Genomic DNA, 27012 nt, shown 5'->3' with positions numbered 1-27012 from the left:
AAGTAAAACAAAAAAAAGATAGATAAATAGGAACCATTATATATCCATAGATGAAAGTAAGGATGGATGTATAGATATATCTGTGCTTAATGAGACGACTCATATTGCATAGCCAACATTACAAAGATTAGATATCACTTGTACTAAAGTTTTTCAACGTGGTGTTCGGAACATTTGTAAAACAATGTTTTACTTTCCACGCTTCCGAAACAAAACCAAAGAAAAATAAAAAATAAAAAATAAAAAATAAAATAAAATAAAGTAAAGTAAAGTAACAGAAAGAGGAAATGCGGATGCAGCAAATGGGGAGCTTCGGATGGAAGTTTGAAACTTCCGACGTTCCACAACTTTCTCTCTTTTCTCTCTTTTCTCTCTTGTCTATTGGTTTTGTGGTTTGTTGTTTTTTTTTTCTGTGTAGGTGGGGTGGAGGGGGAAGAAATTTGTTTTCCGATTCTGGCGCTCTAGTCTTTTCTTCTCTGTGGCAGTCTCTCTTGCTCACTTTCCACATTACGAATAACAATCACAGATTGTTTGTTTCACGCCATATGTTTCAACGATATACCCACACTATATTGTAGGTACTTCCTTTATCTTATAAATGAAGAAAGTGGTTGAAGAGAGATACTTTGAGACTCTATATATATAGTTTTCTTTCTTTCTTTCTTTTTCAATTTTCATATTCATCTTATTCTGAGGCTCGTAAGTGGTCTTTTGTGGGAGAGTGTTTCGAACCAAGTAAAAAGTTTATAAAACAAGAGGAGCATTGCCTACCTCAATCCCAGTGCACTTCTGCTCTCGTTATTTCTCTTGTTGTAAAATATAAATGTGTGTATATATCCATTATTTTTTATTTTCTTTTTAATATTCCTATTTCTTTTCATTATCAATATTATTATTATTATTATTATTATTATTATTATAATGTCTACAATTGACTTGGTCTATTCATAAAAGAGTATGTCTCAGACACATGTAAAGCTCCTTAAAATCAAATAGTTTATAATTATCGCCCCCCTTCCTCCCACCACCACTACCTCCACTCTACTTGGGAAGTAGGTATAGCAAAATAAAAGTAAAAAATTCCTTTGCAATTCCCTCTTTCTTGCATCTCCTTGCTTACCTTACCTTTATTTTTTAATTGTACAGATGCCACAAACTTTACTCGAGAAACAAGGACTAGTAAACTTGGAAAGCAGGCTCTAGTAGATAAAACAGTGCAAAGGGCGAGATAAAGCCTTGTGTGTCAGTTCCATACAATCATTAGTCTTCTGATCGTCCAATCACCATTCCTTTCTTTTTTTCACTCCCCCCCCCCCCCCCTCTCTCTCTCTCTCTCTCTTTCTCTCTCCTTGTTCTTTGTAGTGAACAAATTATTTTGCTTGAAAAAAAGACCAAAATTATTATCCCAAGCAATACATATCTAGACAGATATATTATTAATATGTCTTTGTATCTATATAGAAACAGAAAGAATAAACACTATCCTCTCAGTGGTAATTTCACAAAGAAAAGAAGAAAAATATACAGAAAGAATACAAATTTTTCCTTTATATATATATATATATACATATATATTTATTTATATCCTAATAAACCTTAAATGTACTTATAAATAAAATTTAACAACAAAACAACTACAATAGCTGAGTTGTTTCAATTGGACGAATCGTATAGTGGTTATTATTTCTGCCTTCCAAGCAGAAGACGTGGGTTCGATTCCCGCTTCGTTCAAAAAAATAACATTTTGTTTTTTTTTATTTTTTCTTACTTGCATTCCCTCTCTCTGTTTTTTTTTTTTCTTTTTTTTGTCCACATTTTATACAAATACATTTGATATATATTCATTACTTTCAAACACTGGAAGCTGCTGCTGCTGCTGCTGCTGCTGCTGTTGTTGTTGTTGTTGGTAATAATTAAAACCGTCCTGGAACCATTCTACCACCCTCCTCTTGTTTCATTGTTTCAAAAGTGGCAGTTTTATACATCAGTTACCAGGTTTCAATTCCTCTCCTCTCTTACCTTTTGGTGAAAACTTTGTGGATTACTGAGTAGAGGGAAAAACATACGAAATTAAAATGAAATTAAAACAAAAAAAAGAAACCAAATTAGAAAAGAGGCAAACGTTTACCACGAACACTTTATCTATTAGGCCCCGTTGAAAACTTACTTCAAAATTCAATTAAATAAACAATCGTTCATCTAGCTGTACTCGTCTGTATACTCTTATGCAAGAGCCTCGGTTCCCCTTTTTCCCAGCTATAGATAACTAATTTCTTAGCTTTTTCAACTTTTTTTCTAGCTCCAGAGCAGCAAAATCTCTTTATTTTTCCTATTCCAGTATTGGTAGTGTAAACAGTTAATATATGCACGGCAAGATCAAATTAATTAAATGCATCTAAAAGTTGTGGAGGAACACAATAAAACCAACCTGCACCCAACGAGAGTTTTTAAATTTATTTATTTTTTTTTTTTTAAAAAAGAAAAAAAAAAGGAAAAGGAAGAGGAAGAGGAAGAGGAAAAACTTACGCACACAGCACACACACACAAACTTAGAGACACCAAAACAGAGAGGCATCCCATTATTCCTAATCTCAAAGTACTACTCTTATACCGAAATAAGACTCACCTATCCCACCCATTTTTTTCCCCCTCTTTCTTGTGAGACACCAAGACTCAATTGCATATAAAATAAAGGACGATTAACCTCATTTATTATATATCCCTAATTTTCCACCTCCCCCCCACCGCTCTTCTTCTCCAACCATCAAACTAGCGAGTTCAATAGCATTTGCACCATATTCTTTATTACAGGTACAGGTTTTCCATCATCTTTGTCATCATCACCACCTTCACTTTCACCTTCACCTTCTTCTTCTTCTTCTTCTTCTTCTTCTTCATTAAACTATTTTTTTTTTCTTCTTTTTTATTCTATCCTTGTCATTTCGCATCAATGGCTCAGAAATATGATTTGGAATATAAGAGGTTACCGTGGTACAGGCTCGCCAGCTACGATTTCCTTTTGTGGGCACTCTCAATCGTGTTTGACTGTTTCTTTAGAGAGATTAGACCCAGAGGAGCATTTAAGATCCCACGAGATGGACCGGTTATTTTTGTTGGAGCACCACACCACAACCAATTTGTGGACCCTGTGATTTTGCAAAACCAAGTGAAACGCGAGGCAAATAGAAGAATATCCTTCTTGATTGCGGCAAAGTCGTACAAGATGAAATCGGTGGGAACAATGGCTAAATGCCAATTGAGTATCCCTGTTGTTCGGCCCCAGGACAACTTGGTTAAAGGGTCAGGTAAGATGTTCGTCGATTCCCATGACAATTGCCGCATCATTGGTGTGGGAACGAAATTCACTACTGAGTGTATGGTTCGAGGCTTGATTGCATTACCACAATCTCTTGGTGCCACTGAGATTTCAGAAATTGTGTCAGATACGGAATTGATCATCAAGAAGGAGTTTAAGGACCTGGAACAGATTAGAGTGTTGCTCACCAATGGAACGTCTTACAAAAGAGCCGACAAGATTGACCAAAAACAAGTCTACAAAATGGTATTTGACCACTTGCTGGACAACCACTGTATTGGAATATTCCCCGAAGGCGGATCACACGACCGCCCAGACTTGCTACCACTAAAAGCAGGTGTTGCAGTGATGGCATTGGGAGCAATGGAAAATGACCCAACCTGCAATGTCAAGATTGTTCCTTGTGGAATGAACTACTTTAATGCGCATAGATTCAGATCAAGAGCCGTGGTAGAGTTTGGCGACCCCATTGTAATACCACGCGAACTTGTTAAGAAATATTCAAACCCCGAGACCAGTAGAGAAGCAGTTAAGGATCTATTGGAAATGGTGAGTGCTGGATTAAAAGCAGTCACAGTGACATGCGAAGATTTCGAGACCTTAATGTTGATCCAAGCAGCAAGAAGATTATACGCAGGAAACTTGGCCCAGCAACTACCACTTCCACTTATAGTTGAAATGAACAGAAGATTGGTAAATGGCTACAGACATTATAAAGATGAACCAGTTATCCAACAGTTAAAAACCAAAGTCATGGAGTATAACGAGATGTTGAAATCCTTGCATCTTCCAGATCACCACGTCGAAGACTGTCGCGAGGAAGTAAACAAAGCAAAGCTTGTCCCCATTTTGGTTTACAGAATTGCAAAACTTATAATTTTGTTTACATTGGCCCTTCCCGGAGCTACGCTTTTTGCCCCCGTGTTTTTGTCCTCAAAATTGATATCAAAACTGAAAGCTAGGGAGGCATTGGCAAACTCAGTGGTGAAGATTGCCGCAAACGACGTTATTGCAACTTGGAAGATATTGGTGGCCATGGGTATCGCTCCCGTTGTATATTCATTTTATGCAACTGTAGGTACTTATTCCTGCTACAGCCATGGAATTTTCTCATCCTTTGGTTTGTTTTGGTTATGGATATTCTTGTACGCGTGCGGTGTTCTTGTTACTTATAGTGCTCTTTTGACAGGCGAGCAAGGAGTCGATTTGTTCAAATCAATCAGACCGTTATATCTTTCAATAAAATCAGGCTCATCCATAAGACAGTTGAAGAAGATGAGAAAGGAACTAAGCGAAGAAATCACAGAGGTGGTTAATGAGTTTGGACCCAAGTTGTATCCGAACGACTTCAACTTGTTGAACTTGAAAAACAAATTGAATATTAATGATAAGGTTGACTATGTTGATTCTGACGAAGAAGAGGATCGCAAAACACAGGAGTTGAAGAATAGAAGACATCAAAGAAGAGGCAAAGGAGAAGGAAAAAGAGGAAGGATTACAAGTACAACAGAGAACATTTCTAAGGAGGAAGATCGTAGAGAGAATGGTAGTGACTACTACCAGTCTACAGAGGATGAAGGTGCTATGTCCAATTCCTCCTCTGTCTCCGACGGAATGTCCCTATTGGCGTCGGACCCCAAATCATACACTAACTTGCCCATCTTTAGCGATTACAACTTGTATAAGAATGTTCACAATAAGAATTTACGTTTGGAACCGCAATCAAAAATCAATTCGAGCACTTCATTACATAATGAAGCTAAAGATGCAAGAGCTCATGAAAACTCAGAAGTAGAAACAATAGCACCAACACCAGCAGCAGGAGCACCAGCAATTTTAGATTCATCCGTTCACGCAAATGGACTCAATCCAGACTCTAACTCTTATAAATCATCGCCACTTAGCGGTAAGCCAACTTTATCAAAATCGCTGTCGGAGGAGCATATTATCGAGATCAATTTTGATCCAAAGGCCCCATTAAAGGATAAAATAAGACAGAGAATGATGCAAAACAGAGACTCTTGAAAAAAGAATTAGACCATACCTGTTGTTGTATCAATATCAATAAAACATTTATCTATATATGTATGTATGCATAAATATTTATATACGCATGTAATAAAACAATAATCACCTACATTAAATGAAAATATGTAAATTCAGACCTACTACTCTTTTAGAAATTCAAACCTCAAGTCTAGATATTCGTAGAAGGAAGTTCAATCACCATTGTCTAGTTCTTCATACATATATATATATAAATATATAACTTGCAAATTAAACTTTGTTCACAACAGAGATAAAAAAAAAAAAGAAACTGCTATTCAATTGCATCTAGTTACCTTTGGCCTTCTTTTGAGAAGTAGAATTCTTTGGTAACTCCTTGACAAAAGGAACAAATTCTGGTTCACCAGGGATATACTTTCTCAATACTTCTGGGATAACCAAACCATCTTCCTTTTGGTAGTTTTCCAAGATACAACAGATTGTTCTTTCGGTGGCACTTAATGTGGAGTTGAGACAGTGTACATATTTCTTTTCTGTTTGGTTTTGTTGCTTAATACCACATCTGATTTCCAAGTTTCTTGATTGGTAATCGGTACAGTTGGAACATGACACCAATTCCTTGTACTCTTGTTGGAATGGGAACCAGGCTTCCAAGTCATACTTCTTAGCAGCAGCATTGTTTAATTCACCAGAAACAATACCAACAACTCTGTATGGCAAACCCAAAGATTGGTAGAAATCTTCTGAGGCACCAATCATTCTGTCAAACTCCTCCCATGACTTGTCTGGCTCGGTCAAGACAAATTGCTCAATCTTTTCAAACGCATGCACCCTAAAGATACCCCATGCATCTTTACCGTGAGAGCCAGCTTCTCTTCTAAAACATGAGGAGTAACCTGCATATCTGATTGGTAGCTGTTCCTGAGGACTTTCGAACCATTCTCCAGCATGGTACGCACTGATTGGTTGTTCAGAGGTGGCAATAAGGTATTTCTCGTCTTCACCGTCAATCACCTTGTACAACTCTTCATCGAATTGCGATAATTGCGCAGTCTTGGCCATAACTTCCTTATTCATCATAACTGGTGCTTGCAATGGCGTATATCCTTTACTGTGCAAGAATGAAAGACCATAGTTGATCAACGCTTGGTTCAACCAAACACCAACGTTTCTCAAAAAGTATCCTCTGTGGCCAACAATTCTAACACCTCTTTCCGGATCATAACCATCCAAACGTAACAAGACTTCGTGATGCGATAAAGAAGCTGGCGCATTGGTACCTGCAGCAACCTGAGCGGTCTTTTCATAGTCCTTTGGCAACCAGGTCTTAATCAAATCGTTGTTTGCCTCATCCTGGGAGTCCACCACACTATCATGAACAATGTTACCTACTTGGTTGACCTTGTATCTCAAATCCTTGTCAGCTGTAGCCTCAGTTTCAATTAACAGCTTCTTTTGAGCGCTCAATTCTTCCTTTGTCTTTATGAGCTCTGATGCATCTTCCTTAGCTTTGAATTTCTTGCCAATCTCCTTTTGGACAGCATTGAGCTTCTTGTTTGTTTCATCCAAATCGAATCTTATTCTGACCCATTCTTTGTAGTCCTTAACAATCTCGTCAACTAATTCAACCGATGCTCCTCTTTTCTTTTGAGAAATCTTGATTTTCTCTGGGTCTCCTCCCTTTTCAACAATAAATGCGTTCACGTCCAACATATTGAGGTCTTGTTTCTGCTAACGTTACTGCTACTGGTTTTGTTTATTATCCAATTCAAGAGAACTTCAATTGTATGTTATTCAAAATTTCTTTCTTTCTTTTCTTTCTTTTTTTTTTTGTTCTCTTCTGAAAATTTATGTGAGTTCCTTCCTTTTCTTTGTCTCTCTCATTTTTTTTTTTCTTCTTCTTCTTCTTCTTCTTCTTCCATTCGTGTCAATTAAAGTCTTGAAAAAAATAGAGACACAAAAAAGCGAAACCAAAACGACAGGAAGCACTAGAGAGCCAGAACAATAGTCAGCATTGGGAGACAAGTATCTGCAATTGCTCTCATAAAATACGAGTTTAAGTCACTTATATCTCAACTATTCTACCTTGATCAATGTAGTTTAAATTAGTGTTTTGTTTTATTTTATTTTGTTTTGTTTTGTTCTCTTTCTTTATTTAATTATCTACTAACTTTTCTTTCCCCCCCTCTTTTCTTTTTTACTGCTTTCAAATCAATAAACTTGCAAAAAGAAAATAAAACTTAAAGCATAAACAGAAACAACATTGGATACTACAAAAAACGATAATACGGATACCAAAATTAAAACCCTAACGGACTTCTCACCTAATCCGGTTTGTGAGATGATATGCAATCTCTAATACTACAAAGGAGAACAGGCGTTATTTCGCCTCTTGAGTTTTCACGAACATTGGCCGATAAAAACTATCAATCCCAATTGTTTCAAACGGCAAAATACAATGTTTTCCCCATGAATGCGCACCATAATGCACTGGTGAATGCCCTATCGATGGATTCAGATGAAAATAGGTTTCTCCTTAGCGGATGCGGTGATTCGAGTATAAAAATATGGGACACGAACGAGCAAGAGAAGATTAGAGAAGAGAATGAAATCGATTTGAGCAAAATGAATCATCCGGCAAAGTATGATTTGTTTGACTATGATAACCCCGTTTCTGTCTTTAAGAACATGGCAACAGTGCCACGGAAAACCGAGCATCAATTTGGAGTTTCGGCGATTCAATGGTGGCCCTACGATACCGGTATGTTTGTCTCATCTTCCTTTGACCACACCATAAAGGTTTGGGATACAAATGAGCTTTGTTCAGTTCATACTTTCAACCTCAACAACAGAGTTTACTCAGTCGACCTTAATGGACCGAAATCACTAGTTGCTGCAGCGAGTGACCAGCCATTTATTAGAATCTTGGATGTGAGGTCTACTTCGAGTGCACATACTCTCAAGGGACACAAGGGCAAAACACTCTCAGTCAAGTGGCACCCATTAAACGAGCATCTCTTGGCTTCTGGTGGGTACGACGGTCAGGCCAAGATTTGGGATATTCGACGGAGCGAAAACCTATTGTGCCTGTTAGACATGCATCATACAAACAAACAGGCAAATACAACCTTTGGTTTAAAAAAAACCACATCGACATCAATATCTGCACCTGCTTCTGCAAAAGCGCATCTGGGACCTGTTAATGGGCTTTCTTGGGATGAGCTGGGTACAACATTATACACGGCTGGTAACGATGACAAGATCCGAGTTTGGGATATGGTAGGGTCCTCTTATCCACCAGTGAACAAACTTATCAACTTTGGACCTTTGACTCGCAACAAGTATACGCAAACAATACCCATACTATTGAACCCAATGGGCGAAACCAATTTGCAATACCTTCTATTTCCATCAGAGAGTGGAGAAATCTTAGTCCATAGGACAATCGATGGTAAGTTGGTCAATAGGTTGGGCAGAAAAGGGTCCAAAAATATAGGCAGAACTTGCTCGATGTGCAATGGAGGTCCAAACACTGGTAGCTATATTTGTGGCACTGTTGATGGCGAGTTGATCTGCTGGCAGGTCTTTTCCGACTACATCGATCTCTCAGAAATTTTTGAGGAAAGAAAGGAAGAGGAAGAAGATGTAGAAAGATTATTACTAAAAAAGCACACTTTAGCACTTAAAGCCAAAAATTTGATGAAGTCATTGGAGGTTTGAGTTTTATGGAGAGTATATAATTCTAATTAGATAAAAATAAGGAACTGAAAATGTGAAAGAAATTTGAACTGGGGGAAAGGGGAAAGGGGGAGGGATATAAAGGAGGTGAAGCAATGGAAAAGGTGGAAAAAAAAAAAGGAGTGAGGGAGTTTGTACGAGCGTGAGAGAGAGAAAGAACGAAATTGAAATTGAAATTGAAATTGAAACAAATATGGATCGCAAACGAAGAGAAAAAAAAAAAAATCAATAAATAATAAATAAAGAATACATAGCGAAAAATAAACAATGCATGAACCTCTCTTCGCTCGAATTCTACACCTTGACTGCTCCTCTAGAGATATACATTATTCATTCATATCCTTACACACATAAGCACCTTAAAAGACATCCTTTTACTCGTTTAAATATAATACTTTAAAGGCTTACAGGAGTCAAATCACAAGAGTTAGGTGTTTAGGTTATATACATATACATATACATATACATATATATATGCATATATAAAATAGTGTTTGAGCTTTAGAGATTATATACATCATAATATCGGACATTGTTAGGTTCTCAAAAATCAACACCGCTGAATCCTTTTTTTTTTTTGAGCTCAACCAAGTCAATTTTTCTGTAAAGAGAAAGAGAAAGAGAAAGATAAAGAAATAACTAGAGCGAAAGCACAAGCAAGAGCCAAAAAAAAAAACAAAGAAGAAAGATATATATAATAAAAAAAAGACAAGAGGGCGATCTGTAACTAATAGTTAGTGATGAGTGAAATTAAGCTTCAAGTGTTGGTTGTGCCCATGGACCTTGCGGCAACAAGCCACGGGGAAATCACATCCAGTTTATCCACTTCTTTCGCACCAATGAAGAAATTCTTGCACATTACAGATTCGGGAAACAGGATTTCGGACCTAGTGCGCGAGATAATACAGCATTTTGCAAAACTTTATCCTAGGGAGAAACAGATTACTGTTGCAAACTTGCAAAACGAGGATCTATGCGAGGTCGATTTTGACTACAAAGTGCTGCAAGTGTTTGAGAAAAACGACTTGGTACGTGTTATTGTTGATGAGCCATCTGCAAACAAGCACACAGCAACGCTGGCTTTTAGATTACAATCTAATGATCAACAACAAGCAGCACTTGGCACGGCAAGAACTACCCCATCCAAGCCAAACACCCGTGTATCGGTCTCACCGGTGTCTTTAGCACCCCCCGAATTGAGTGTTGACAACACGATTCCAGTGAAAAAATTTAATGAATCTCCAGCAAGTGCTAAAGGCCAACGTATTACCTCGGGGATGCTAGTGCAACCTCCGCTGGCAAGTGGAGCAGCGAAGCGAAACTCTGATTTGATTAATCAAAATTATGACACCCATAGACGTGTTGTACTGGAAACAGCATCAGCTAATCCGGAAAATGGGATTGACAGCGACCTTGATATTGACGTCAATTCCGATGTGGAATATCCGGAAAGAGCAGAAAATAACATTCAAGTGGAGAAAAATTCTAGAAACTTACGAAACTTGAGGAACCCAATGAAAGCAGACGGTAATACAGTGGCTCGAAAGACGGTATTGGAGCTCCACGATTCACATCTTACGCTGAATGAATCAGAAAATATAAATCCAAATAGTCTGAAATCTTTACAAATAGAAGAAGTGGAACACCATCGAAGTGTTGGTGGAGGTGGACAAAAGAAAAGTCGTTCTGCAGCAAATATAGCAAAGACAAAAACGGATATTCCAGCTCTCGTCACTGAGTCTACTGCAATACCAAAAACTCTCAATGAAGGTAATATTCCAATGACTAAACGAACACGGAATGCTGAAATATCATCTGTGTCTACACCATCAGTCAAAAGATCCAAGAGAGAGCAAAATTTAACAACTCCTTCGGTGCGTGATCTGAACAAGTCACAAACACCCGCAGATACTAGGCAATTGAAGAACACTACTGCATCCACAAAGAACACTTTGTCGCCACCTAAAACCGGACGTAAAATCAAGGAAGAAAATAGAAAACCAGAAAAACAAAAGTCAATGAATATTCTTCAAAATTTGCATTCTAGCTTGAGCCATATGCAACTCCAACTAACAAAGTATAAAACCGCAAATGGGTTTTCAAATGTTCCTCAAAATTTTGCTGATGCACCATATCATTGCAAAATCCCTATAACAAATAATCAAATAGATGTGCGACTCAGACTAACTACTTCTAGTCCTACTTCTTCAACAATAGCTAAGACTACTAATGAAACCACTACCACCACCGTTACCTCAGCTGACAAAAATAACAACGTAAAAAGCAAGGAGCTTTTACCTGAAGTAGAAGCACAAAACAATACGAGGGACAAGAAACCTGATCAAAATGAAACTGAGATTAGTCATTCAAAATCCAACTCTTCCAATTTGTCAACATCAGCAAACTCTGTGCCTACCACAAAATCTAAGAAAAGTGCGTTTCTCAATGAAACTGTTAGTACGCCTTCAACTAGAAAACTTCGTGGAGGGTTACCTTCTCAACCACATTTGAATGTAAACACACCGTCTCGCAATCTTAAAGATTTGAAAGCGCATACAGATTCAATAGGTGACTTGGATGATCGTAAAGATAAGGTAGTGAGCCATACCGAAACTACAGCAAAGAAACCGTTAGGAATCATCGATGACAACACAATTGTGTCTGCAAAGAAACTCAGTGGCAAAAGTTTTGAACCTATTCTTCGTAACGAAGATCAATCTTCTTCAAGTGACGAATCTGGTGGCGAAGAAGAAGTAGATGAGTCTACTCACACACCGCGACTTGTTGCGTCTGCACCCATAAAAAGAATCGTTTCCTCGCAAAATTCGCCAATGCCAGCTTCGACAAGGAGCCTTAAACGGAATAATGCGTTGCCTTTAACAAATTCCCGGAAAATGCAAGGCCAACTAGGCGACATAGAAGCCACCAACACCAAACAGGATGACCAAGCCAAAACTATTGTGCAAGGCTCTTTGCAAGGTAAAAGTATTTTTTTGCCACTGAAACCTCTTCTCCCTACATTGCAAGATTTGGAGAAAAAGGGCCTTCCAGATGTTAGGGATGCTATGGAAACAAATGGGAAATCTTTGTCAAATATCACCGGTGCTAATGGTGCTAGTGGTACCACACGTGATAAATTAAAAAAAGGAGAAAAAGAGGATGATGGCGAAGATGCAAACGGTATCGATTCTTCATCTTCTTCATCTTCCTCTTCAAGTTCGGACTCATCATCCAGTTCTAGTGATGACGAGCAAAGCAGTAAATTTCTTTCCTCGAAAAAAACAAAAAAAGGCGTGAAGAGAAAGCAAAGAGCAAAAAAAAGTTTATTTTCTTAGACTCGAGTATTTAAAGAAAACACCCAAACAAAGCCAGCCCCCCCTCTTCCTCCCACTCCCCCTTTCCCAATTTCAACTTTGAAGATAGACATGATAAGCCATTCATTCATTCATTTCTCCGTCAAGGCTTTTTACTGTGTAACTATTCATTTTTTTTCTAATATCATCTAAACTAGAAAATAGCTAACGTAATAATCTATGAAAAGGTTCTTTTCTTTCCCTCTTTTCTTTTGCTTGTCCTTAGTAGTAATTGCTTTTTTTTTTTCTTTTTTTTTTTCTTTCTTTTTTTGGTGAGCATGTACCATGAATTCTCCAATTGTTGAACAATCTTGAAGAACTTGAGGCAAATGTGAGGATACTACGCACTTTTGTAGTATATATTGCGTCCCAAAATATCTGACGTCCACTTTTGATACGTAACATCAGGCGGCAATGTCTCGGTAATAATTTTCAACAATCTTGTGTATATTTCCCTGATGAAAGACTTGGCAACGCTGGGTTGTTCAATCAACAATGCTGCCATATAACTTTCGAAGAAATCGCCCAAAAACTCTTCTTCAAAGATTCTTGACTCTCTTGCGTCCATGCCGTTGCCAAGTTTGAATTTACCTGTTCTGGTAAGTGGAAGATACTCCTCACTTATGCGAGAGTTGATAAGCGGATCCTTTAGTCCCCTTTCTACGTGGTAGCATTTGGTCAACTTGGACATCACGGTGTTCGTAGCTAGAATCGTCTTGAGCATGTTGTACACGCAAGGACCTACTTGGTAATTAATGGTATCCGTTCCCGTACACAAATCGTAAATAATCCTTGAAGTCTCTTGCGCAAGGAAGAAATCACCCAATCCATCTAAAAAAGATATTTCTTTTCTTATAATTCGGTATTCCTCTTTATTGAGATCGTATCCTTCTGCAGTCATGCTTTGGGCAAAAGTATGTCGTGGATCAAGAAGAAGTCTGTAAAACTCTTTATGCATGAGTGCCTTAACCATTAGTTCACGATCATGTAGTCGTGGAAGTGGAGGTAAGTAAATCTTTCTATCATTAGCTACTGAGAAAGTGACAAATCTTTCTTCTTCTTTATTGTTGAAAAGGAGTGCCTCCTCTATCTCAACATTATTAATATAGGTCTGAAATGTGGCTAGTGTAAAACGCTCCCTCTCGTCTTCTCCTGTGAGGATCCGCTTGCCTTCTGTTGTTACTGGTACTCCATACCTTGTTGGGATATGGTTTCTTGCACTAAGGTAAATTTTGATGACTTCATCCAATGATTCATGCACTTCTTCTTCTTGGTATGTCAGTAGCATATATCCAAGTGTTATATAAAGCCAATCCTTCATACAGATCAGACGATCTGAAACACGCCAATCGTTTTCATTGCTTTGCAATACCGAGTTTGATGATAGATAATTTTTTAAATCCAAGTGGAATCTCGACTCCCTATTATTCAACTCTTGCTTGATAAAGCTTGCCATGTCAAACACAATAAATTTAATCAATGGTCCATCACCACAACGGAACATTTGTTTAAATTTGCGGTATGATGACAAGCGGATAAAGTCTCCGCCAAGACTGACAAGATGAAACTTTAGTCGTTTATTGGATCGCAAAAGATCATCAAGAGAGCTGGGTATTAGAATCTCGTTTTTGGCACGTGTCGAGCTTGCATACAATCGTTGCCAGTTTGGTTTTGGCCCCACGTGGGAAGGAGCACCAGTTTCTCGTGAAGTATTCATTGCTAGTGATTTGCCTATACGGAATAGTCTTGAAAAGGAATTCTCAAATGCAATCATAATAAAATGTGTTTTGTAAATTTATGTGAAAAGTATGTTGCTAGTATTTATACAAACTTTGATAGATATCAATTATTGTGAAGAGTCTTGTTTTGTTTGTTTGTTTGTTTGTTTGCTTTTTTTTTGTTTGTTTTCGTCTTTTTTTTTTACTTCCCCTAGTCCCTGATCTAAAAGATGACTCCAACCATAACTTAAGGTAAATTGGTGTGTATTACGTAGTGACTAATCCCCAAGCTATAATGTTTTCCTTTCTTGTTGACTCATATACGTGACACGCGAGGAAAAAACTTTATTAGATTTATTGTTGCTTCTACAGCTATTACTAATGTTGTTGTTTCCACCTCTAATTATATATGAGCTATTAACACAATCTTGCTTTTGTATTGTTTTCTTTTTCTTTCTTTTTTCCTTTCCCACCCTTTGGGTATTTGGTACTTGAGTTTGTCAGCTATCATTGACGTTTCAAACCTTTCTTTCTTTCTTTCCTCCGCCACCCGCAACCCCACGTTTTGTATTTGTCGTTCTCCTTATCGTTGATGATTTGTTTTCGCGGCTTATCGGCCCTTTTTGTGTTTTGTGTTTTATGTGTGTGTAGTTGATGCACCAGACATTGTGTGAGGAACTTAGCGCTACTGTAAAGTATTCATCTCAGTGTTTGACTCAAGTGCATTATAAACCATAGAATGAAAGAATGAAAAGAATGAGAAAGAAAAAAGGAGAGATGATGGTCAAGATAATGACAAAGGAGATGATGATTATAAAGATGAAAGAAACACTATTGAACTTATTTTAAAATAGGCTGACCCTTTTTCTTTAGCGGGAAGTGGAAGGGCGGGAGTAATAGTTTAATCATTAAATTCATTATCTATGGCTCTTATACCAAAGAGTAAAATTAGAGTGGCTACCATTGGTTGATAAAAACTTCTGCTTAAAGCTCTTTACAAACTCCAAAAATTGTCAAGAAAGTTAAGAAAGTTAAGAAAGTTAAGAAAGTTAAGAAAGTTAAGAAAGTTAAGAAAGTTAAGAAAGTTAAGAAAGTTAAGAAAAACTTATCTTTTGATGGAAATACTAGATTTGCAAGTTCATTTTGAAAGAACTTTAAAGGTTGAATCTTGACAAGGTGATACACTTGATAATTGGCAAAGACTATTTACGAACTTCTACTATATATCAGAAAGCAAATCTTAGACCGGTTTTTTTGCTTATTTCAAGTGTTATTCTTTTCATTAAAATATTCATACCAGGTACTTTGTACATATGTATATAAATTGTGGGGAGGGACATTATATTTTCTTTATAGTTCTTTCATTATTTTCTAGTTCTATAATGTTGATTTTTCAGTCTATTTCGGGAATACAAGTACCTGGAAGTTGACCGTATTGGTTGGAGAAAAAAAATAATAAACAAGTTCACTAATCAGTAATACTGTTATTATCAAAACAATTTTGAAGTGATCTTTGAACCTAAGCATAGACATTCATATATATATATATATATATATAAAGCCAGCCATTCTATTGCACCTTATTATCTACAACTTAAAAAATGTATTGTATCTCACGGGTCGCGGTCGAGAAAAGAAAAATAAAAAGAAAAAAGACAAAAAAAATTATATTATAAATTCATATATAATTATTTTATCGTGAACCGATGATTATTAAAATCTAGGGCACCAGTGTTTACAAATCTTCAATATACTGCTTTTAAAATAACAAACCATAATGAAGTGATATCCCACAACTGGTATAAACCACAGTTGAAGAAATTTAATTATTTTCTGCGAATTTTATAATTATAGAACACTCGAATTCTTGGCCCCATCTAGGGAATGTGTTGTTTCTATATTTTCCATCCTTTCATTCAAGAATTATTTTTAACATTTTCAGTCTAGTTGAATAAACTTTACAATTTTTCGTTTCCATTTTTGCTTCTTTGATAATACTCATCTAGGACGATGTGTTGGCAAAGCAAAAATAAATTTCTGGCAAACGGGTTATACTGATTGTGTGTTATTTTTGTTGCCTTATTGAGCACACATGTTATATAAAATAACACCTTGATCCACGATTGCAAGATCTATGGATTTTGCCATGCTTTACGGTAGTTTGAATAAATTAAAGATACCACTGGGTTTATTTGATTTGAAAACTTGACTAAAAAACAACAGACAACAGACAACAGACAACAAACAACAGACAACAGACAACAGACAACAGACAACAGACAACAGACAACAGACAACAGACAACAGACAACAGACAACAGACAACAAACAACAAACAAAAAAATTTCTTTTTAAAGAAAAGAAAAGAAAGAAAAAATAGAATAAAACAGAAATAATTGAATGCATTACAATCGTATACGCGAGGCCATAAGGTTCGTTATTACATCACTAGCTTTGTGTGCTCAAATTTCTTATGCTGATTTTGTTGTTCAAGATTCAATCATCCATCGGGGTTTATTAGATACAACCGAAGAATCTGTTCATATTTTAGAGAATGGTCTTCTACTTGTTCACAATGCTCAAGAGTTGATTATTTCTGGTGACTTGATTGTAGATACGGGAGGAAGCTTTGTTGCAGTCAATCAAATCCCAGATGGTTCATTTAGTGCTGGTGCTGTTGGTGATTCACGATTTGAAAACAACGGTCTCGTTCGTTTCCTCAATACCGAGGCAGCATCTCAAATCCCTCACAATTTTTACTTGGATACATTTACCAATACAGGTGAATTTCAGTTCTTTACTTATGGCCAATCTAACAAGGTGGAACTTCGTATTGAAACAAACAGTTTCACTAACGAAGGCCAGATGATCATCAGTCAAGAGTCTTCTGATCTAGGATCTTTTGAAATATTAGCTAACAATGGAGATGTGTCTAACGATGGAATAATATGTCTAGAGAATATAAATATCACACAGGGAGCTCCTCTTAACGGACAAGGATGCATAAATCTTCAAAACTCTTTATTAGTGCTCATGCAGCTTCCCAATTCAGGAAACCAAGTCTACTTACAGGGATCTTCCACTTATCTTGTATCGCAGTATGTTTATGGGGAAACCGGAATAGAAATTTATGGATTTTACAATAACGCGATTGTTGGAATAGATGCAACAATTTCTCAATTCATTTACTATCCAGCCAGCGGATTACTTGAGCTTTCTGCTTGTGATTATTGTTATAGAATAATGTTATCTATTGGATTTGGTTATGATACCGATGGATTCGAGGTAGTCGATGCTGGAGGTTACCAGCTTAATGCCCTTCGATATACTTGGCCCGTGCCTACAGGCCGCAACATACCTCCGTTGTGTCTTCAGTGTGCTGAGACACCTATAGTTCCCGTTGTTGAAGCCACCGCAATACCGGACTTGGGAGATCAGGATAATGCAGTGGTCATAACGCAAGATTCAGACGGTTATTGGACAACAATTTCACAAAATATTGACCAAACTATTACGTCTATAGTAACAATCGTTGGTGTTGACGGCACAACCACGCAGACGCACTTGGTTTTCAACACATTTGTTGAAAATGAGCTTATTGAGTCTACAATAACTGCCCTATCTAGATCTCATTTATCAGTTTTTACATCTCAAGTTGATGGAGGAGACTATACTACAGTAACTGGTTTTGTGAATGAGTATACTCAAGATGATGGTATTTGGACTAGCACTACAGATACAGGATACATTCGAGAGGAAACTTTAGTCACGAGGGTTGCTGTTGGAGAACCCGAGCAGACCCAAGAATTTGTAATGGCAATTTATCACTTTCAGGAAGCAACACATTATATGGTTGTTTCAGTTTTACCGGAACCAACTGCGTACACAGAAACTCAATATTTTACAAATGAACAGGGAGGGATATACACTGCCTTAGTTGTTGCGACTTCAGACGAGGCTAATTGGTGGTATACCACAACTAGAACGATTCCTAGGCTGTCGTATATATCGACGATAACTACGGGTGATGGTGATGATGTGGTCACGCTAATTGTTAGTGCCATAACCAATGACGAGGGGCTGTGGGTTACACCCACCTCGTATCATACACCCACCTCGCAGACACACTTGACGGAAATCACAACAACCAATGATCTCGGAGAGGAATCGGTATTGACTGGAGTATACAGGGAAAGCACAAACAATCGTGGAGAATGGATAAGCACGGTGCTAGCTGGGTCATTAGAAGCTACGACTGTGACAAGTAGAGCTACCTTGACAATTGACGAGCTCGTGTACACAAAAGATGTCCAATTAGTTGCTTATAACTATGATGAGACTGATTTGTTCACAGAAACCATTATTCTTGATGATCCTGTTGCGGCCGAACTGTCGTATACTGTGAGCGAAGGCAATGAAGTTTACACTATGGTGGTGAGAGTGACGTCAGACGAGGCTAATTGGTGGTATACCACAACTAGAACGATTCCTAGGCTGTCGTATATATCGACGATAACTACGGGTGATGGTGATGATGTGGTCACGCTAATTGTTAGTGCCATAACCAATGACGAGGGGCTGTGGGTTACACCCACCTCGTATCATACACCCACCTCGCAGACACACTTGACGGAAATCACGACAACCAATGATCTTGGACAGGAATCGGTATTGACTGGAGTATACAGGGAAAGCACAAACAATCGTGGAGAATGGATAAGCACGGTGCTAGCTGGGTCATTAGAAGCTACGACTGTGACAAGTAGAGCTACCTTGACAATTGACGAGCTCGTGTACACAAAAGATGTCCAATTAGTTGCTTATAACTATGATGAGACTGATTTGTTCACAGAAACCATTATTCTTGATGATCCTGTTGCGGCCGAACTGTCGTATACTGTGAGCGAAGGCAATGAAGTCTACACTATGGTGGTGAGAGTGACGTCAGACGAGGCTAATTGGTGGTATACCACAACTAGAACGATTCCTAGGCTGTCGTATATATCGACGATAACTACGGGTGATGGTGATGATGTGGTCACGCTAATTGTTAGTGCCATAACCAATGACGAGGGGCTGTGGGTTACACCCACCTCGTATCATACACCCACCTCGCAGACACACTTGACGGAAATCACGACAACCAATGATCTTGGACAGGAATCGGTATTGACTGGAGTATACAGGGAAAGCACAAACAATCGTGGAGAATGGATAAGCACGGTGCTAGCTGGGTCATTAGAAGCTACGACTGTGACAAGTAGAGCTACCTTGACAATTGACGAGCTCGTGTACACAAAAGATGTCCAATTAGTTGCTTATAACTATGATGAGACTGATTTGTTCACAGAAACCATTATTCTTGATGATCCTGTTGCGGCCGAACTGTCGTATACTGTGAGCGAAGGCAATGAAGTCTACACTATGGTGGTGAGAGTGACGTCAGACGAGGCTAATTGGTGGTATACCACAACTAGAACGATTCCTAGGCTGTCGTATATATCGACGATAACTACGGGTGATGGTGATGATGTGGTCACGCTAATTGTTAGTGCCATAACCAATGACGAGGGGCTGTGGGTTACACCCACCTCGTATCATACACCCACCTCGCAGACACACTTGACGGAAATCACAACAACCAATGATCTCGGAGAGGAATCGGTATTGACTGGAGTATACAGGGAAAGCACAAACAATCGTGGAGAATGGATAAGCACGGTGCTAGCTGGGTCATTAGAAGCTACGACTGTGACAAGTAGAGCTACCTTGACAATTGACGAGCTTGTGTACACAAAAGATGTCCAATTAGTTGCTTATAACTATGATGAGACTGATTTGTTCACAGAAACCATTATTCTTGATGATCCTGTTGCGGCCGAACTGTCGTATACTGTGAGCGAAGGCAATGAAGTCTACACTATGGTGGTGAGAGTGACGTCAGACGAGGCTAATTGGTGGTATACTACTACAGAAATACTTGAAAGAATTAGTACTACTGATTATAGCGTGCAAAGTGATAATGAGACAAGTGAAGCAAATGAAACAACTGAATCAGATGAGCAAAGCGAAACTGAAGATGTCCCGAGTAGTACAATTACTTCAGGTGCTGAATATGGTGGTGGAGATGCACAAACATTGATTGAAGTATTGACCTATACGGATGAGTCAGGGGTTGTTGATGTTGCTACTTTTCTACTTGAAGTTGAGTTGGTTGATGTAGTGGTATGGGTAACTCGAACATATACCAACATTTTACAAACAACCACATTTACTTTGCCATCATCGGTGAGTACTCATGAAACTCAAGTAACAGACCCTGTTCGTGTTGTTGGATACAACTTTGAGGGATTTGGTTTTTTCTACGAGACTTTTGCTCTAGCAAGTCCCGCTCAGTTTACCAAAACTTTAGCAATTGAGACGGATGATGGTGCAACGTCATTTATGTTACAGATAGTAACTTCGGATGACAGTTATATGTGGTACACCACCATTGAACAAGCTTTACTGCTGTCATACACTTCTACAGTTATTGTGAGTGATGAAGACAGTTCATTTCATACCGGGGAGGTGAACGTGTTTACCAACGATATGGGCGCATGGACTACACAAACATCTTTTTCTACTCCGTATTCTCGCACATATTATGAAACTGAATCAACTTCGACTGGTATAGATGGTGAGAATGTAGGTGCAATGAACTTGATTGAAGTGAAACGCACGCAAATGCTGACATTAGTATCAGTGTCATATACCGAAGTTCTTGAAACGACCACTTTTGAAAGCGTAATAGAGGCTTCGCTGGAGACATTCACGGTTCAAGTAATTGGTCTTAATTTTTTTAATTTTGGTTTTGTATTTCAAACAGTGGAGATACAAGCAAGCACGTCAGAGACCGTTTTTTCAATTGAGTCGGAGTATGATGAACCTTCAACTGAGGCATTTGATACTTGGGAGTCTGAATCTGAGTTTGTCTCTATCCCTGACACCTTCATTAGCTTAGATAACACCGAGTCTCAATTGGAATTTACAGTAGATAATACGAGCGCTTCTGAAATTTCAACTAAGGCATCAGATTATTTACTGGATAGTACTTTATACTTGGTAACGACGACCGAAAATGATGTATCCTTAACAACGGAAATAACTAATGGGAACATAGTGACTTCCGAGCCACTAGTTGTTCTTGATTCCCAATTGGAAAGTATAGCCGCCTACTTATCTACCATTACAACTTCAAACTATGAGGGACAGAGTTTAATAGCGACAATTTTGATGCAATTGTCTGAGCAAAACGTGGAGACGTGGACAACAATCACCCATTCGGCTATTGAAGTCACTACTTTTATCTCGCACAGAACTTCTACAATGGCCGATGGAAACTCTTCTTTAGCAACAAAAAGTGTAATGGTAGTTGCCCATAGTTACGAAAGCTATGAGCCTGCTTTGCAGACATTTGATCTTTTTGATCCTAATGAATGGGCAATCACCACCACTATAGATGACGGAGTTTTGCAAAATACTGTTTTACTCGTTGTCACCTCAAACTCTGATGATCAATATTGGTACGCAACTGTTGATACTGCGAGTCCATCGTCATTTACAACTACGGTTGAATTTCTTTTTTCTTTGTCTTATGAAGGTTTGGAGCTGAATACAGCTGTTGTGAACAAATTTACAGATGAATACGGCGTGTGGGTTACTTCGACATCGCTAGCCTCTCCAATTGCACAAACATACCTTCAGTCGATACGAGGGATGAATGAAGTTAATCAAATCACGACGGTGCTTTATTTGGTTGAAGTAAGCAGCACCACCATATTATCAGGCATCACGGTGACGCAACCATTTGCTGAAGAAACAACGATGGCTAACTTTGAAGAACTGTATGATGTACAGCCTACTGACGAAACACTTTACGTTGAGCAAAGCTATGTTGATTCTGATCGCTCTGATCGCTCTAAAAGCCGCTCTAAAAGCCGCTCTGACCGCAAAACCGGATTTGACAAAGTTCAAGAAACGAGATCTGAAGGAGTCATGAGTCGAGAGTCTCAAAAGTTTGGCTCCTCTCCAGCGCTTCAGATAGATGTTGGTTCATTTACCGGAACTGGAAAGGAAACAGCTATTTCCACATTAACTCAGACAAATAGGCTTGTAGACTGTGAGGTATCTACGTTTGGGACTGCTAAGTCAATACATGTAACAAGAGGTGAAAATGCAGTTTCTGTCTCAAACTCGAAGGAGGGACAAGCTTGGGATCAGATTTCGTCAAAATATGTGCGGTCGTCCAATAATGGTGGAATTGACATTGGTCAGAATACCGATAGCGAAAGCATCAGCATCACTCTCGCTATATCGCATTCGACCTCAATGCAGAGCTCTTTTACAAGTCCTGCTAATGGTCCCAATTCTTTTTACGAAAGCTACCTTTTCGATGGAGCTGGTTTTGCTGGTGTGCGATATAACTTGAGCTCGTTTGCGAAGCAATTTAGTATTTTGGTGTTGCTTTTGTCATTCATTATATAGCCTTACTTGCTGCAATTTACTACGTATTACTATATAATGCAAGTGTAGGTATTTACCCCAGTTTTCAAATGTAGCATTGTAGATTGGATAACAAACAAAATTCTAGTAGTTCTTTCTATTTTTTTTCTAATTTGAACAAAAAAAAGAAAAAAAAGGAAAGAAGAAGAAGAAGAAGAAGAAGAAAAGAAGAAATTGATGATTTTCACTTTTTGTGCTATTTCGAAAAATGTGATTAAATCCATGATAAGAAAGGATTCTTATTTAAGCTTACAAATTTTACAAATTTCAAAGAGGAAAGAAAAAAAAATAAACAAGCGTTGATTTGCTAATAAATATACAATTCAAAGTTCTTAATGCTGAAATGGGTAATATACAAGCTGATTGAGGTATTTTTTTAACTACTAATTGGTTATGCATTGGTAAACTTTTTCCTTTTTTTTTACCGTTCGATTTTTGCATCAATTAAAGCCAAAAAAAAAGGAAAAATTAAAACAATTCTAGAAAATAAAGAAAAAGACAATAAAGATTCTGTTCTTTCTTATTTCGAAGATTCGACATGGGCTTAACTATGCAACCAGCATTTATTAGTCTTCAAAACAGATATAATAGTGTTTAAAATCATGACAATTTATTTGTGCATCCAGAATATAGGCCAAAAAAAAAGATTACTATCATGTGATGATATATACAATTATCATCTCTATTATAGTTTTTTTGTATCTTTTATTATTGTGGTAGAATATGTTAAATACAAAAGAGAAAGAGAAAGAGAAAGAGAAAGAAAAGGAAAGAGCAACGAGTTTCAAGTATATGCAATAGACTGGTGATAATAACTATACTAATGTGTAAATCGATTGTCACAAGCAAGGCCTGCGTGGCGAAATTGGTTATCGCTTTTGACTTCTAATCAAAGGATTCCGGGTTCGAGTCCCGGCGTGGGTTTTCTTATTTACTATTTTGGCGGCTTTAGCTCACCTGGGAGAGCGTCAGACTGAAGATCTGGAGGTACTGTGTTCGAGCCACAGAAGCCGCATTTATTATTTTTTTTGTATCTTGTGCTACTTCTAAAGCTAAGTAACTTTCTTGAAATGTTCATTTTTTTTTCTGTTTTTTTTTTTTTTATTTTAACTGCAAAAGTTGATGTATTCAAATGGAAGTATCTATATCTGTTCTATTGCTAGTTTGACTCTAAATTTTGAAAACCTTGTACCACCCCATTGTACTCCTGTGACATTTCGTTTTTCATAAAAATACACAAAGAATTGAAATCGTCTTGTAAAAATCGCTTAATATGCTCTTCTTCCATTTCCAAGTTCATGTTAAAATTGACCAAGTATAGAAAGCCAATTTCAATCTTTAGCAAATCCTTGGCGTTGCACCCAACAACGTTTTTGAAACTTGATTGTTTTTGGTACACGTCATCTAGGAGCTTAATTGAAGTGCGAAGTGATCCAATGATTAATCTAAAGCAGTTATTATCGTTCAACGTGAATAAATCTAGTAGGATGGTGATTTTGTAAATGATAAATATAGAATGCAAGTATGCGTTTAGGGATATTTGGTTGGAGTATTGGTTTATGCGTAAGAGAAATTGCTCAATACTAAGATTGGGAAGTTTTATCAAGTTGAAAATTTTAACCAAGTGTTTGTGGTGCTGGGGATGATGATGTACTGCTCGATTAGCATGCTGTAACTCTGCTGCTAGTTTCTTGTGGTTACTTGTTACAGGTATATTGCGTTTATTGAGATTGGTATTTTGCAATAATTTCTCAACTGGTATATAGGAAGGTGGCTGTACCGATAATTGGTGCCTTTGTGACAGAGTTGTTGACAGAGTTGTTGACAGAGTTGTTGACAGAGTCGTTGACAGAGTTGTCGACGAGGAGTATGATGTAGGGGAGGATTTGAAATGGATATCATCAATGTTTTCATCCTGAAATACAGAAATGTCGTCTTTTTCGTTGGTGTTTGTTTCACCAACGTGCTTTACATCTTCCAATTCGGACTCGTCTTGACTTAAAATAGCTTCATCCATGATCTCGCCCCTTTCTTCACTTGATTTGCTCAAGTCACTTGACGACGACGATGCAGATGATGCAGATGCCGTACGGTCGTCTTCAACCTCATCTATGTTTGCAAATAGCTCGTCGGTAGGATCATCTCCACCAATGCCATCTACATTGACACGCTCATGCTCACGCTCACGTCGACACACACCCCCACTCTGCTCTTTACTACTCTCGATATCTATTCCCCATTTATTCAACTGTTGTCTGCGAAATTTTTGATATAGTTCTGGTTGCTTTTGCAAGATGATTGTAAACTTGGTCACAATGGCAAGCATGTAGATGGCATGAAGGATGTGCAAGTTATCAAACTTTTTCAAGCCATTTACCAAGTCAAAGTTGAGTTCCTCCAAATGGATTTCGTTTAGTGATTGTGGATCATCAACAAATGTTTCTTGCGGGGGTTTTAAATTCGGTATTTCCTGTATATCCTTGACGTACGTCGTCATTGTCTTTTCGATATCTGTTTGGTTGAAGCAAAACGCAAAAAAAAAATATAAGAAAAACAGAAGAAAGCGGAAAAAAAAAGGGATTTGGCTGGTTTTATAATTGGATGTTAGCTGCTTGTATATGTTGTGAAAGCCATGAACACGGGGATTCACTTTAAGTTCAATAGATTGGGTGGCGGTGGGGTTGGTTCTATTGGTAGAAATAAGTGAACACCAGCAAGTTTTCTCAAAAAATGGATGCTGCAGGAGAAATGGAAAATGTTGAAGAAAGAACAAAAAGAGAGAGAAAGCTTTGGCACAGTCTCTTTAAGAATCCAAGTTGTCTAATCTAGTGTTTACCAACAGTATGTGATAGTCGGTTCAGTTTCTACTCGTTTATATATATATATTCTTTATGTAATTCAACAGTGTGGTTGATGGGGTGTGTGTTTTTATCTACTTGGTAGAAAGTAGAATATAAAATAATATAAAATAAAATAAAATAAAATAAAATAAAATAAAATAAAATAAAATAAAATAAAATAAAATAAAATTGAGAATGAAAGAAAATGCTGAACCCCATTCTCTCTCTCTCTCTCTCTTTTCTTATTCCAATACCTATTCCAATACTTATTCTTATTCCAATACTTATTATTTTGCTTTTTGCTTTTTGCTTTTTTACTTTTAAATCAGATCACTGGCGGCAAAGAATAAGCTCCGCTTGGTAGACCGAAATAATGGGATCTAACCCAAACCCCCAAAAAGTGTCTAGTTAAAAAAAAAAATACAAAAAAAATTCCAAAATCGAAAACCAAAACAAAACATAAACTGCTGCGACAAAGGCGTTATTGTATGTTGGTATTGTGTTTCACGCGTAAAAACTCACCGTGTGAGCACGCTCTCATAGAGCACGCTCTCATAGAACACACCTTATATACAACTTTTTGCAAATTTTTGTTAAAATGTGTTTGTGATTATTGTTGTTATTGTCGATACAGACACTGTTTTTAGAAGCAACTGTTAATGCAAATGTGTTGAGGACGCAGATGTTTTTTTTTTTTCATCGTTATAATAGCACATGGGTAACTCCGCTTTCAAAGTTTTTAGCGTACTTCCTTAGCCTTAACAAAAAAAGGAAGAAAGATAAAAAAAAAAAAAAGAATTGGAATTTTTTTTTTGTTTTACTTTATTTTTATGGATAATGTACCATAAATAACAGTATGAAGCGCTATCCAAGGCTTGCCGTAGATTGAAATGATGGAAGCGACTGAAAGAAGCGTAGAAGCGCAGAAGCGGTGAAGCAGAAAAGAGAGAAGGGAGAAGGGAGAAGAGAAAGGAAGTTTAATGGAAGAGGATCGGACTGTGTTCAATCCATCCCATTTTTCGTAATTTTGCCTTCTTCAGAACAACTCAAGTAGAACATGAACAACTGCTCAACTGTACTTAGTACCTAAAACTTAAGTGCTTAATCTAAAATATTGCAGTGATACTTTCCTAAAATATAATTTTGTTCAATCTATTTCTTTTCTTCTTTTCATATAGTTACCAGTCTAAATGGAACTTTAAATCAATGTTAACTATCTATGACCTACCAACCTGAATCACAATGTGCATAGTACTTCCTAATTCTTCGTTTATGTGGTATAAACATTGGTTCCTATAAATGAACAGCTGACTATCCAATAGGGTTACACAATGGCTATACAATTCGTGAAGTTTTGAAGTATTATTTATGTCACGTGTGTCAAAATATCGCTACCAGAATGCTCACTCTTTTTTTTTTCTGTACTTTTTTTTTTTCAAAAATTTTTCCACTTTGTACAACAACATAAGTTATCGCGTTAGGGGTTTTGCCATACT

At 37.5% G+C, this 27012-nt stretch overlaps 7 protein-coding genes and 3 non-coding genes across 10 annotated transcripts; 7 read left to right on the top strand and 3 right to left on the bottom strand. All coding sequences in view use genetic code 12, as the record gives it.

Annotated features, from left to right (window-relative positions):
* Positions 1-1659: 1659 nt before the first annotated feature.
* PVL30_002116 lies at positions 1660-1731 on the top strand. The gene has a single exon. It is a non-coding gene; the product is annotated as a tRNA-Gly (tRNA).
* A 1219-nt stretch (positions 1732-2950) lies between these two features.
* Positions 2951-5341, top strand: SCT1 (Glycerol-3-phosphate/dihydroxyacetone phosphate acyltransferase; the record flags this gene model as incomplete). The annotated part of the gene is made up of 1 exon (XM_001527262.1): positions 2951-5341. One exon carries the CDS (start codon positions 2951-2953, stop codon positions 5339-5341), a length of 2391 nt encoding a protein of 796 aa, XP_001527312.2.
* A 309-nt stretch (positions 5342-5650) lies between these two features.
* Positions 5651-7036, bottom strand: SES1 (Cytosolic seryl-tRNA synthetase; the record flags this gene model as incomplete). The annotated part of the gene is made up of 1 exon (XM_001527261.1): positions 5651-7036. The coding sequence occupies one exon, from the start codon at positions 7034-7036 to the stop codon at positions 5651-5653; it is 1386 nt and encodes a 461-aa protein (XP_001527311.2).
* A 633-nt stretch (positions 7037-7669) lies between these two features.
* PVL30_002113 (uncharacterized protein) lies at positions 7670-9043 on the top strand (the record flags this gene model as incomplete). The annotated part of the gene is made up of 1 exon (XM_001527260.2): positions 7670-9043. The coding sequence occupies one exon, from the start codon at positions 7670-7672 to the stop codon at positions 9041-9043; it is 1374 nt and encodes a 457-aa protein (XP_001527310.2).
* A 758-nt stretch (positions 9044-9801) lies between these two features.
* On the top strand, positions 9802-12396 carry PVL30_002112 (uncharacterized protein; the record flags this gene model as incomplete). The annotated part of the gene is made up of 1 exon (XM_001527259.2): positions 9802-12396. One exon carries the CDS (start codon positions 9802-9804, stop codon positions 12394-12396), a length of 2595 nt encoding a protein of 864 aa, XP_001527309.2.
* Positions 12397-12754: 358 nt separating this feature from the next.
* PVL30_002111 (uncharacterized protein) lies at positions 12755-14188 on the bottom strand (the record flags this gene model as incomplete). The annotated part of the gene is made up of 1 exon (XM_001527258.1): positions 12755-14188. The coding sequence occupies one exon, from the start codon at positions 14186-14188 to the stop codon at positions 12755-12757; it is 1434 nt and encodes a 477-aa protein (XP_001527308.2).
* A 2344-nt stretch (positions 14189-16532) lies between these two features.
* PVL30_002110 (uncharacterized protein) lies at positions 16533-22658 on the top strand (the record flags this gene model as incomplete). Its single annotated transcript, XM_001527256.2, has 1 exon — positions 16533-22658. The coding sequence occupies one exon, from the start codon at positions 16533-16535 to the stop codon at positions 22656-22658; it is 6126 nt and encodes a 2041-aa protein (XP_001527306.2).
* An 868-nt stretch (positions 22659-23526) lies between these two features.
* Positions 23527-23600, top strand: PVL30_002109. The gene has a single exon. It is a non-coding gene; the product is annotated as a tRNA-Arg (tRNA).
* Positions 23601-23618: 18 nt separating this feature from the next.
* PVL30_002108 lies at positions 23619-23691 on the top strand. The gene has a single exon. It is a non-coding gene; the product is annotated as a tRNA-Phe (tRNA).
* Positions 23692-23835: 144 nt separating this feature from the next.
* On the bottom strand, positions 23836-25173 carry PVL30_002107 (uncharacterized protein; the record flags this gene model as incomplete). The annotated part of the gene is made up of 1 exon (XM_001527255.2): positions 23836-25173. One exon carries the CDS (start codon positions 25171-25173, stop codon positions 23836-23838), a length of 1338 nt encoding a protein of 445 aa, XP_001527305.2.
* Positions 25174-27012: the final 1839 nt, after the last annotated feature.

The sequence above is a fragment of the Lodderomyces elongisporus genome, chromosome 2 (assembly GCF_030384665.1).
Source record: "Lodderomyces elongisporus chromosome 2, complete sequence".
NCBI lineage: Eukaryota > Fungi > Ascomycota > Pichiomycetes > Serinales > Debaryomycetaceae > Lodderomyces > Lodderomyces elongisporus.
Note: the sequence above shows the minus strand (reverse complement) of the source record. Positions and strands in the feature narration are given on the sequence as shown.